Source organism: Nicotiana sylvestris, chromosome 8 (assembly GCF_000393655.2).
Source record: "Nicotiana sylvestris chromosome 8, ASM39365v2, whole genome shotgun sequence".
NCBI classification, from domain to species: Eukaryota; Viridiplantae; Streptophyta; class Magnoliopsida; order Solanales; family Solanaceae; genus Nicotiana; species Nicotiana sylvestris.
In genome coordinates this window covers 103,874,656-103,887,053 of record NC_091064.1, presented here as the reverse complement: position 1 = coordinate 103,887,053, position 12,398 = coordinate 103,874,656, and the positions used below count along the sequence as shown (strand labels likewise).

Here is a 12,398-nt window from a genome sequence, read left to right as displayed (position 1 = left end):
ATTAATCGCCCACACCGTCCATTCATTTTATCAAGTCGCACAATATTTTCTCTACTTTCAAGACCCAACCAGTTAAAAGTTCAATCTTGATGAAATATATACAAACAATTCTAGTAATCTGATCACCATAAACCACATAAAACAAGGATCACATTATTAAGAGAGGGTGAGGAAAGCACTTATATTGGCAACTATGATTCTTCATTGTTAAGAAACTAACTCAAATATCTCCAGTTCATTGTCAAACAATAATACTTCTTAGGGATTAACTTATTGACTCAGAAAGAATCAATAAAAATAATCGACACATATTTTCTCTAGGCTGGGCAGCCGAATGCAACATTCAAAAGATAACAATAGATAATAGAATTCAACACACTTTCATATAAACAGGTGCATACATACAAGAGAGAAGAAGAGGGCGACTTAAGTCCATAATTAAGACTATCTCATTTTCAATTTCTCTGCTCAACATCGCCTTACGGTGCCCGTAGGTTTTTACCAATAAGACTCTCTCATTTTATTTCTCTCATCTTGATTGCATCGAATTTAAACAACTGTGTTCTCCAATTTTGAAAACCTTTTGATGATTGATCGGAAGGACTTGAACAAGGTTTGGGTAAAAAGAATTTGGATCGAATTACAAATTTAGAACCGTTCAGGTGGGATTTTCGCCGAACCATTATAACATTTGCCCTAGTTTCACTTTTGGAGATTTTGGATTTTTATTTTGGTGTGACTGAACCCCAGAGAGAGGCTGCCTACGTATCCTTTCGGAATCAAGTCGAACGTAGTTCAGGGAACTTTGTTTTTGATTTTCTTTTATTTTTCTTCTGTTTTGTGTTGTTTTCTTTTCTCCTTTCCTTTTCTTTTCTTTCATTTTTCATTTCATTTCCTTTTTCCTCTCTTTTTTTTTCATCTTTTCTTTTCTTCTTTTTTTCATTTTCTTTGCCTTTTCTTCCTTTTTTTTATATTTTTCTTTTTCTTCTTTTTTTTTCTTCATTTCATTTTTCAATATCACTTTCGGGTTCCAAGAGGGTAATCAAAGAATGGGAGCCGGCTCAAACGGTTTGCAAAGGGTTGATAGTGTTTGGGTAGCGAGAATGAAAGCATTCGTCATCCCAACCAGAGAATATTAGAACTATACGGAGGATCCAACATAGTACCTTTTCACTGCATTTGTATTGACAGTTGTTTTAGGGACATTTCCGTCGATGTGTCCCAAGTTCAACGCACTCTTTTGGAAGTACTTTTGTTCTAATGTATGGACCTTTCCAATTCTGGAACCAATTTTCCTTCAGTTGTTCCAACTCTTTGTTTTATTTCCTTAAACTTTATCCTCATTGAGATCTAATCCTTGATTCATTATTTCGAGGTCTGACAGCTTTCAGGATCTGGGCATGAAGTCCGCAAGCATGTCATGTTATTGAAATCTGCATTTAACAAAACTAAAAAAGAGAATAAGAAAGAAAAATAACAAGATTTAGAAAAGAGACATTCTTGGACAATGAAATATTAATTTCATTTGATTTTTGATGTTTGATTTTTTTTTTGAGATAGAAGGGTTTACATCGGAAAGTAAGATAATAAAGTAGAACATCCGGATAACACCCTGAGATAATTTGGACGTAGAAAGGATAGCAAGACTGGGTACCGAGACTCTCGTCTGATGGGGAACTTTCATGATTGGCGACCATTTTTTGGCTTTTCTTCTGTCTCGGCAATGGCTGCAATGGCCTTCAGTGCCGAATCACATTCCTCAGCTTCACAAATCATTCCGACTATTGGCCTGATATTGTGGGTAGGCAACAGATTGTTCATCACATCAAGAGCTTCATCATCTTGAAAAACAATTCTTTCGGCTTCAATCAAATCTTTAACTACCTTTTTGAAGGTCCAACAGTCCTCCGTACTGTGTCTTATTGCTCCAGAGTGGTATTCACATCTAGCATCAGCTCGATGCGAGGGGGAGTCAGGGTTCAGCCGGTTTGGGGCCACTAGCTGCAATAGATCTAGCCTGATTAGCTTTTGGAACAAGCTTGAATACGATTCACCAATAGGGGTGAACTGATTATTTCTGAAAGGCTCTCTTGGGCGAGGATTGTATTGGGGATCATTTGGTTGAGGGTTATATGGAGCTTGGTAAGAATGGGCATTTTTGAGAGGTGGAGCTCAGTTTTGTATATAATGTTGTGGCTGCGTGTAAGATTGCGCGCTCATCACCGCATAGGGAGGCGGTGCCACGGCATAAACATCATCTTGAAGGGGATAATAGTGTGGTGGGACGATAGGAGGCACGTATGATTGGCTGAATAACCTGCGGTCCTCCCTCGAGCTTGACACCATCATGACTCCCTCTTCACTTCCATTGTAGTTCAGCAAACCCTTCGAACCATTCTGAGCGGCCTGTGATCTGGCCTTAAAGGCAGCATGACTCAATATTCGCCCTGTTTTCAAACTGCTTTCAACCATTTCCCCAATTTTGATAGCCTCAGGGAACGACTTACCCATGGCAGATATCATGTTCTGGAAGTTGTCAGCCTCTTGGGCCTGCAGAAAGACCATAACCATTTTAATTTCACCCATTGGTGGCTTTACCCTAGCAGCTTGCTCACTCCAATTGAAGGCATATTCGCGGAAGCTTTCCACGATTTTCTTTTTCAAATTGGACAAAGAGTTTCTGACGGGAGTAAGGTCCACATTATATTGAAACTGGCGGAAAAAATATTGAGCCATATCGTCCCACACATGCCAATGAGTAATTTCTTGATCCGTATATCACTAAGAAGCGATTTCGATAAGGCTTTCCCCAAAATAGGCCATTAGTAGCTCCCCTTTTCCACTAGCACCCCTCAATTGGTTGCAGTATCATTTCAGATGAGCGATCAGGTCTCCATGCCCGTCGTTCTTTTCAAATTTTGGCATCTTGAAGCCAACTGGCAAGTGGACATGGGGAAACATACAGAGGTCCGAGTATGGGACACTCTTTTGGCCACTTAGACCTTGCATGCTTTTCAGGCTTTGTTCCAGGCTCTTCATCTTCCGAACCATTTCCTCTTGCTCAGGATTTTTAACAACCTTTTCTTGCTCCACCGATAGGTCATATTGCGGAGGTTGAGTGAAAGAGTGTGGGGTCATATATGTTATTTCTGGTTGAAGTTGTGGACCCATAAAGATGAACATTGGAGGCGGTGCCCTTGAAGCCGGTGCCTGGGGGCGAACCACAGAAGGCATGTCAGGATCATTGGAAGGCATTGGAGGGTGCCCGCATGGGATGAGCGGGTTGGGCACAGGGGCATTGTTAACCTCACTTGACCTGAGGATCAATTCAGGGAACCCAGGGATTGCACTTGGCGGTTCCCTACCATTAGACCAGGCGTTCCACATTTCCAATATGCGGAGACGCAACATTTTATTCTCTTTAGCAGCTGCTAATTCTAGCTGCAGAATAGCCGATGCTGGGCTATCCTCAGGACTGATGATTGGTAGATTGCTTGCGGAGACCATCTGTGCCTTTGGATCTTGTAAAGGAGGGGATGCTGGACTACCAACAATACCAACCACCAAAACCTTTCTTTGTACACCCAACAACCTTGTTAGATTTGAAACATTTAACATATAGGAAATCGCACGTTGGGATGCAATGCACATAACAGTTAAACGTTTGTACCATATGTTTGAACGGTTGCATGTTTCATCCCGGCCTTTAACTAACTTTTTCATTATGGACCTCTTTTCTTCATCTTTGTTTCACTCTAATCACTCTTGATTTTCTTTCATCTCGTTTTTTCCACTCTTTTATTTTTGCACAATCTTTTTTGTTTTTGTCACTCTTTTATTTCTATTTTTTTTCCTTTCACTCAATTTTTCAGTTTATTTTATCACTCAACTAATTTTATGGCTATGATCGAATTCGATGGGGATTGCCTACGTATCATGACCCCGCATAAATTAGATCTTGCGTAGTTCGGGAAGATTGGGAATAGAGTAAATATACTAACTCTTTTTTTTGAAATTTTTGAAAGAAAAGCTTTAGAAGAAGAAAGGAAATATAATTTTTTTTATTTTGATTTTTGTTTTGTTTTTGAAAGAAAGACTTCTAAAAATTCATTTGCTTTTGATTTGAACTTTGGAATTTTAAAAGTAAAAAGAAAATATTTTTGTTTGAATTTTCATTTGTTTTCTTTTTTTCTAAAGAAGAAAGAAAATATTTTTTTTTTGGATTTTGCCTCTTAAATTTTGAAAGAGAGACTTTTTAGAAAATGTTTTGAATTTCTGAGCTTTTTATTTATTTACAAAAGCACTTCTAAAGAAAAGCAAAAATATTTTTTGGACTTCAAATTTTTTTTTCAATTTTTTGTTGTTGTTGACATTTACGAAAGAAATACTTTTAAAGAAGGAAAAGAACATTTTTTTTTGTTTTTTTTTTTTGGAAAAATACTTCAAAATAAAGGAAACCCGTATTTTGGATTTTTATTTATTTTGATTTTTCTTTTTATTTTATTATATTTTTTTTCATATGAAAGATTTAGAAAGAAGGAAACTCTTTTTGAGTTTAAAACTTTTTTTTTCTAAGGAAAGATTTCTAAAGAAGGAACTAAAAGAAAATATTTTTTTAAAAAATAAAAATTGGGGTCAGAACCGATGAGGTTTGCCTACGTATCTCATATCCGGTGAGAATCAAACTCGCATAGTTCAGTTAGTTTTGACGGAACAGGGAAAACATGACACTTGAAAATTTTGACTCATTTTGAAAGGACCTTGTCTTTTTCTTTTTCCCCTTTTCTCAGAATTTCGGCAGAGTTTTGGTATTTTCAAATACCTACCTCACTCTTATTTTTTTTTTTCATTTTTCCTTTTTCTTATTTTCTTTCCTTATTCTAGAAGTCGGTCAACATGCAAGCCGAAACAAATAAATATTCAGATAGCATGCAGGATGCATCAGGATGGTCTTTATTTTGGGTACACCTGTCCTAGATGGACTCAACCCCTGTGTTGAGTCCCCAAGGTCAAATGCATGTGATGCAAATAATCGTTCCTACTAGGGATCTGGCATGAGGTTGCGTTATTCTAGGTTTAAAACCTGGGGTTTGTGGTCTAGACTTTGGTTACCCGAGCGGACAATTGGGGCCAAAGAGGGGGAACGTACCGGGAGCACTAAAGTCTATCCGGCCTTGTTGCTGGCCCAGCCTCGATCAATTTGGTATAATTTCTACAGAAAAAGTGGGCCATGCGAACGTGTGCACCATTTTCAAAAGACTTAGAGGGGTGGTGTAAGAAGACATTTAAATACAATTCAAACAATATTAAAGCGGTAAACAAATAGCATTTAGCACAAAAGGTTCACAAGATACAGTAATATCAACAATAAAGCCAAATAAAAATCGCATTAACAAGCTCGAATTCTTGAACCCTGAATCGGAAGTTCTGGGTTCTTATCCCCAACAGAGTCGCCAGAGCTGTCACACCTCCTTTTTACCATCCCGAGGGGGTACATAAGGGAGTTTTTCCAATTAAAGTGACATTATTCGAAATAGGATTATTTTATTTAATCAGAGTCGCCACTTAGAATAATTTATGGTGTCCCAAGTCACCAGTTTATTTTTAAATCCCAAATCGAGGAAATTGCGACTTTCCTTTTAAAGTCTACAAACCAGAAATTCTAGATAAGGAATTCTGTTAACCCGGGAGAAGGTGTTAGGCATTCGCGGGTTCCGTGATTCTAGCACGGTCGCTCAGCAATTTATACCTGACTTAAATTGTCTAATTACTCATTTTAGGACCTATGTGCATTTACCTTTTTTACCGCTTCTAATCACTTGATTTATTCGTAATTAAAGAATTGAGTTATGCGTACGTATACTCTTTTCTTTTGGTGCGTCAAAAATCATGTCACACGAACGTGTACACAATTAATAAAGCTTGTTTATTTATTTAAGAAAAATTGGTTGAAGTTGCGCGAACGCATCCCTCGAGTCTTTTTAGAGTTAAATTTGCAATTATGTTACGCGAACGTATACATAACCACAATAATATATTAAAAATGGGTCTAAAATCATATTAACATATTTATAAATTAATTTATCTTATCTACATTTGAGATGTGCCGTGACGCAAAGAATTTATGGAGGTTATGAGGGAAAGGTGTATTGAGTTGGCTATTATTATACGTGATAGTAACATCTCAAATACAAGTTATTAACAGGCTAAAAGGCATTTTGCAATTATTAACATTTATGGATCAAACGGTAAGCTAGCCAAAGTCACATTCAAGCCCAACGGTTCAAATAAGCCTAAATCCAATACCCTTTAATTCTGGTTAACCCCCACAATCGAAACTCTTCTACTACATATTAGCCCATATCAAATTCTCTCATTCACTCCCACCACTTCAGCAATGTAAGACGTAACCCAACAACCAAAAATTTAACTCATGATTTAACGCAAATGACTAAACTAATAGTGTAGCCCTATATTCATCAAACTACAAAATAAAATAGACTAAACTCATGCTTGTCCATTTAAAAGGCAAAACACACATTTGAGCAAATGAACAACTGACCAAGAAAAATAAAATATTAGTAATCATGCTTTCAGTCACAACACACATGAAACAACTTAAGGATGAAATTGATAAAAGTCATAGTGAAGAAGGATAAGAATAAACCTTTCAGCAAATTTCTTTTGAAATTTTATTCATGAATAAGCATGTGAACACATCCCCGAAGCAAAGGTGGCAGCAAACATGAACGAAATTGGACTCATGAATCTCAATGGCAACCTCGACGGAAGACACACAAACCCGACCTCCGACGACCTTGTTCGCAGATGGTTTCGTGTGGCTGGATGTTGGAGTTTTCCAGCGTTGTTTATTACTGTTTTTCAGGTGGTTTAGTGGTTGTTTTTACAGGTTAAAGCTGCTGAATTTTGGAGGTTTTTGGAGGGTTAAAGAGTGGTGAAAACTATGGCTTTTCGTAACCGATTTTAGCGAGCTTCAGATAGTTGTTTTGTGGCTGATTTTGTCGGTTCGAGGGGGCTGTTTCATTGTCGTTTTCAGCTTATTTGGGGCTGTTTTTGGATCTGATTTTCGTAGCTGGGTTCGAGCTGGTTTTGCCAGTGGGTTAGGGTTGGTTCGAGGTCAATTTTTGGGGAAGAAAAGAAGTTGTAGCTGCTGCGTTTTTATCGCATGAAGCAGCAACATTTTTACTACTTTTGGGACGGTTTTATGTATGAAAGTGACCAGCTTTTCGTGGGGTTGAAAGACTGGTTTTGAGGGTGGAAGATGATGGGTGTGTAAAAGATGAACAACTGTTTGTTGGTGAGAAAGCAAGGGTTCTATTTTTTGTCCTTGCAGCTGATTTCAAGAAGAAGACAACATTCAAGGTTTTTTGGTTCTCTCAAAATCAGAAGAAACGGTGGATCTCCTGGGTTTTTAGGCTTAGGTCTCTATTTAGGCATTACATACTATTTTATAGGGGTAAGGATTAGGTTAGGGGTATGGGCCTAGCAATTATGAGCTTGAGAATTATGGGCTAGGTCCAAAAGTAGACCTAAAAATGAGTTGTTCGAGCCCAGGTTTTATTCTTTCTCCGCGAACGAGACTAAAATACGACCTCATTTATTAATTAGTCCTATTTAAGCAAAGTAACTGTTAAAATAAGACTGACTGTTAAAGTAAACTATTTTTTTGGTATTTTTCAAGGTTAAAAAAGACTAACAAAACATTAATGGAATAATTTTTGTAATTTTCATTTTTTTGTAATAAAATAAAGTAAAAGAGTAAAAATTAGTTGAAATAACTATATTAGGCCTAGATTAAATATTTACGTGCTAAAATATGAAAAATCTTGGGGATGGTCAAAAACCACATGTCTACACACACCTTAAGCATATGCCTGAATACAAGAAATATCCATGTCTGGCTGAAGTGAGACTAACATACAATCGTTAAGCAAGTGAGGCTCTAATCCCATCACGAACCGGTGAACCCATCCCCCATCTTAGATACAATAGTGGGAGCATACCTAGCCAATGAATCAAACTAAAGATTGTACTCCCGAACACTCATGTTACCCTACTGAAGGGTCAGGAACGTATTAACTCTGGCCCGTCTAAGTTATGGTGGCAGATAATGATGAAGAAAAGCTTCTATAAACTCCTGCCATACTGTTGGAGGGGTATCCTCACCTCTGGACAATTCCTAAGACTCGTACCAATTAATGGCAACATCTCGGAGTCCGTAGGAAGCTAGCTCAATTGACTCAGTCGTAGTGGCCTTCATTGCCCTTAACCTCCTCTGCATTCTATCAATAAATACCTGAGCATCCTCATTTGTATCATTCCTAGTGAATACCGGAGGGTCTAAATTAATGAAGTCATAAACCCTCGCACTGACGGACCTATCTACATGACCAATACCTACTACTACCGCTGAGCCTATGCTGCTACTAATCAGGTTAATAACTGAATAACATCCATATGTACAAGCATTTCGTACCAAAATCAAAAGCAAATCCGGATTAAGTGGAGCACGCCAACTCTCGCTGATCAAGGATCCTAAGAAGGGGGACGGACAGCTTGCCTACATGTACTTGCGGGCCTAAAACGCAGGCCCCGTGAAATAGGACGTTAGTACTAATAATGTACTGAGTATGTAAGGCATAAAAATTTGTACGTAAAAGGCATAGATGAAACATGGAATAAAGAAATCCATCTATAAATCTGAATAACTTTGTAAATTCTAAAACATTTATAATGTTATGCACGTGTATATAAATGTAGTGTCATGCATGTGTATAGGTGTACATAACATCATCAAGCCACCGAGGATATCCCATCATATAATCTCGGCCACTGCGGGCAATATCATCAATATATACCAACTGATCAAGTGGTGGTGCGTATATAACGTCGTACCCTTTTTCCCATATCCCATATACATATAAATACGCGTATATAATGCCATCTGATCATGGGTCAATTTACATGTATAAATAAAGAAAATGCATGAAAAATATGTAATAATATCAATATTCCTTCCGGATAAACTTTTTCAACTACGTATTATTCTGAAACCCATGAACAGAAGATATAATAATTTGTCACATGGGGGATCAAGAACATAGAGACTCCTAGTATTTCTATGAATAGAGTCGTTTATGAAACTGTGCATTTGCTTGTTTCTTCTGTATTACCTGGACCATGCCAAAAAGAAAGAAGAGATGGCCTTAACATAGCTGGAGTAGGGAAAACTCCGTATAATATCCTTGGAGAAGATTGCACCGTACTCCTTTAGAACTCCAAAATTTTATGTTGCTACGGTTCTAATCAATTTTCGTTATATATGTTTGCAAGAATTGCATTGGAGGCTTAAAACTTGGTGTCTCTGCTTGAAAATTTTAATTTATGAAGAAAGACATGGTTTAATTTTGTTGTTCTCTGACCAAATGAACCAAAGTTCTAAAAGAGACCAAATTTTTAAAACACCTCAAGTGTTTACACATTAGATAGCCACTAATCCTCCTATGACTACTTAGTCATTGGCTTTGTGGGTTATCTTGCTGACACATACTATCTCCTAATTTAATAATTAACTAGGTAATGTCTCGCTATCTGATATTTAATCACTTACCCACATAATTAAAAAATATCTCAAATTACCTAAAAAACTACTCATATTTAATATACTTTATACGTCATACTACCGTGGTCATATGGTACTTGGCATGATACTAGTCCATAATTATCGGGTGTTATCGCTCGACCTGTATTTTATCCCAAATTGGACACCTTCAACGAAACTCGTTTTCTGTAATTCGCTTGCTATAAATAGCGTAAATACATTAGCCTCAAGATAATCTCATCCCCGAATCTACGTTGATCAACTGAAGACGAAACTTTTAATGTACGAAAACACGAGATGTAATAAATGGCCCCGTAGAGATGAATGAGTTGAAGGAACAACTAAAGGACTTGCTTGAAAAAGGCTTTATCAGACCTAGTACATCACCGTGGGGAGCACATGTGTTATTTGTAAGGAAGAAAGATGGTTCCTTGTAGATGTATATTGAATATATACGATTGAATAAGGTGACGATCAAGACTAAGTACCCACTCCCGAGGATTGATGATTTATTTGATCGGTTGCAACGTGCCCAGATGTTCTCAAAAATAGATGAGGTTCGGGTAGCATCAGGTAAGAGTTAAGGAGAATGATATTCCGAAGACAACATTCAGGACTAGATATGGGCATTTTGAGTTTCGCATTATGTCATTCGGTTTGACCAATGCTCCAGCAGTATTCATGGATTTGATGAATCGTGTGTTCAAACCCTTTCTACATCTATTCATGATTGTATTTATTGATGATATATTGGTATATTCTCGTTCCAAAATTGAGCATGCAGATCATCTGCGTATTGTGCTCAGAGTTCTACATAAAGAGAAGTTGTATGAAATATTCTCTAAATGTGAATTTTGGTTGAACTCTATAGCTTTCCTTGGGCATATTATTTCGGGTGAGGGTATCCGAGTTGATACACAAAAGATTGAGGCAGTAAAGACTGGGCCTAGACCCACAACACCGAAAGAGGTTCGTAGCTTTCTCGGTTTGGCAGGTTATAACAGGAGATTTCTAGAAGGATTTTCTTAACTTTCGGCACCATTGACAAAGTTTAGTCTTAGAAGGGAGCTAGGTTTCAGTGGACTGATGCTGCGAACAGAGTTTCCAGGCATTGAAGGACAGATTAACTTCAGCACCGGTTCTAACACTTCTAGAGGGAACCGTTGGTTGTGCTATCTATTGTGATGCTTCAGGTGTTGGATTGGGTTATGTACTGATGCAACATGGTAAGGTTATAACTTATGCTTCTAGACAACTATGAAACCACAAGATTAATTACCCGACCCACAATTTAGAGTTAGTCGTGGATTCATGCACTAAAGATGTGGAGGAAATACTTGTATTGAATTCATATTGATATCTATACAAATCATAAGAGCCTTCAATATATCTTTAAGCAAAAGGAATTGAATTTACGCCAAAAGTATGGTTGGAGATACTTAAAGACTATGACGTTGATATTTTATACCATCCGGGGAAGGAAAATATGGTAGTCGATGCCCTCAACAATAGATCTTTGAGTAGCATGTCATATTTACAGCCAGAGAAGAGAGGAATAGCCTATGAGATTCATCAGCTAGCTAGTCTTAGATCTATGATACTGGAATTATTATTCAGAAAACGACAACATCCTCTTTAGTAATTGAAGTTAAGGGACGCCAGTTTGAGGATCCAAGTGTTAGCTTAATACAGGGATACAACCCCTCAGAGGAAGAGGACACCATTTGAGATTACAAAAGGAATTGAATTTATGGGAGAGACTCACTATTCTCATTATTCTATCCAAACAGGAGCAACGAAGATGTATCATGATATCAGGGACATATATTGGTGGGATGGAATGAAGAAGGATATAGTAGAGTTTATTGCTCAGTGCCCTAACTGTCAACAAGTTATGATTGAGCATCAAAAACCCAGTAGATTATTGTAGGCTATAGAGATTCTGACTTGGAAGTGGGAAGTAATAAATATGGATTTCATCATAGGATTACCTCGTACCCAACGTAAGTTCGATTTTATATGGGTGATTGTTGATAGACTTACAAAATCAGCCCATTTTCTGCCTGTTAGGAGTACATATTCCACAGAGGATTATGCAAGTCTTTACATTGAGGAGATAGTACGACTTCATGGTGTCCCTATATCTATTATCTCGGATAGAGGAGCTCAGTTTAAAACTAATTTCTTGTGATCTTTTAAAAAAGGTTTGGGGACTTAGGTAAGTCTTAGTACGACATTTCATCCCCAAACCGACAGATAGGCTAAGTGTACTATTCAGACACCCGAGGATACATTATAGGAATGTGTGCTAAACTTCAAGGGTAGGTGGGATGATCGTCTGCCGCTTATTGAGTTCGCATATAATAATAGCTATCATTTCAGTATTAAGATGGCTCCGTACAAAGCTCTATACGAACGGATGTGTAGGTCGCCTATAGGATGGTTCGATGTTGGGGAAACTAAATTAGTAAGACCAGAATTGGTACGTAGGAAATCGAGAAGATTAAGATTATACATGAAAGGCTATTAACAGCTCAAAGGCGTCAAAAGTCTTATGTAGATAACCGATGACGAGACTTAGACTTCCAGGTTGACGATTGGGTATTCCTCAAGGTAGCATCGATGAAGGGTGTTATGAGGTTCGGAAAGAAAGGAAAACGTAGCCCTCGGTTCATATACCGTATAAGATCATATGCAAGGTAGGCCAGGTTGCATATGAGTTAGACTTGCCTTCTGATTTGGAATCTGTACATCCAGTCTTTCATGTATTTGTGCT

At 37.7% G+C, this 12,398-nt stretch overlaps 1 protein-coding gene across 1 annotated transcript; it reads right to left on the bottom strand.

The window, feature by feature from the left end:
* Positions 1 to 1,680: 1,680 nt before the first annotated feature.
* Positions 1,681 to 2,736, bottom strand: LOC138875473 (uncharacterized). Its single transcript, XM_070154302.1, has 2 exons — positions 2,318 to 2,736; positions 1,681 to 2,017 (listed from the first exon to the last, which is right to left on the bottom strand). The coding sequence occupies exons 1-2, from the start codon at positions 2,734 to 2,736 to the stop codon at positions 1,681 to 1,683; spliced, it is 756 nt and encodes a 251-aa protein (XP_070010403.1).
* Between the last annotated feature and the right edge of the window lie 9,662 nt (positions 2,737 to 12,398).

What these genes read in the sequence shown, in the direction of transcription:
- LOC138875473 (XM_070154302.1), bottom strand. Translation starts at nt 2,736, where the DNA reads ATGGCTCAATATTTTTTCCGCCAGTTTCAATATAATGTGGACCTTACT. An exon ending in AGCTCGAGGGAGGACCGCAG is followed by an intron (nt 2,018 to 2,317) that starts GTTATTCAGCCA and finishes AAAGCTAATCAG; the next exon opens with GCTAGATCTATTGCAGCTAG.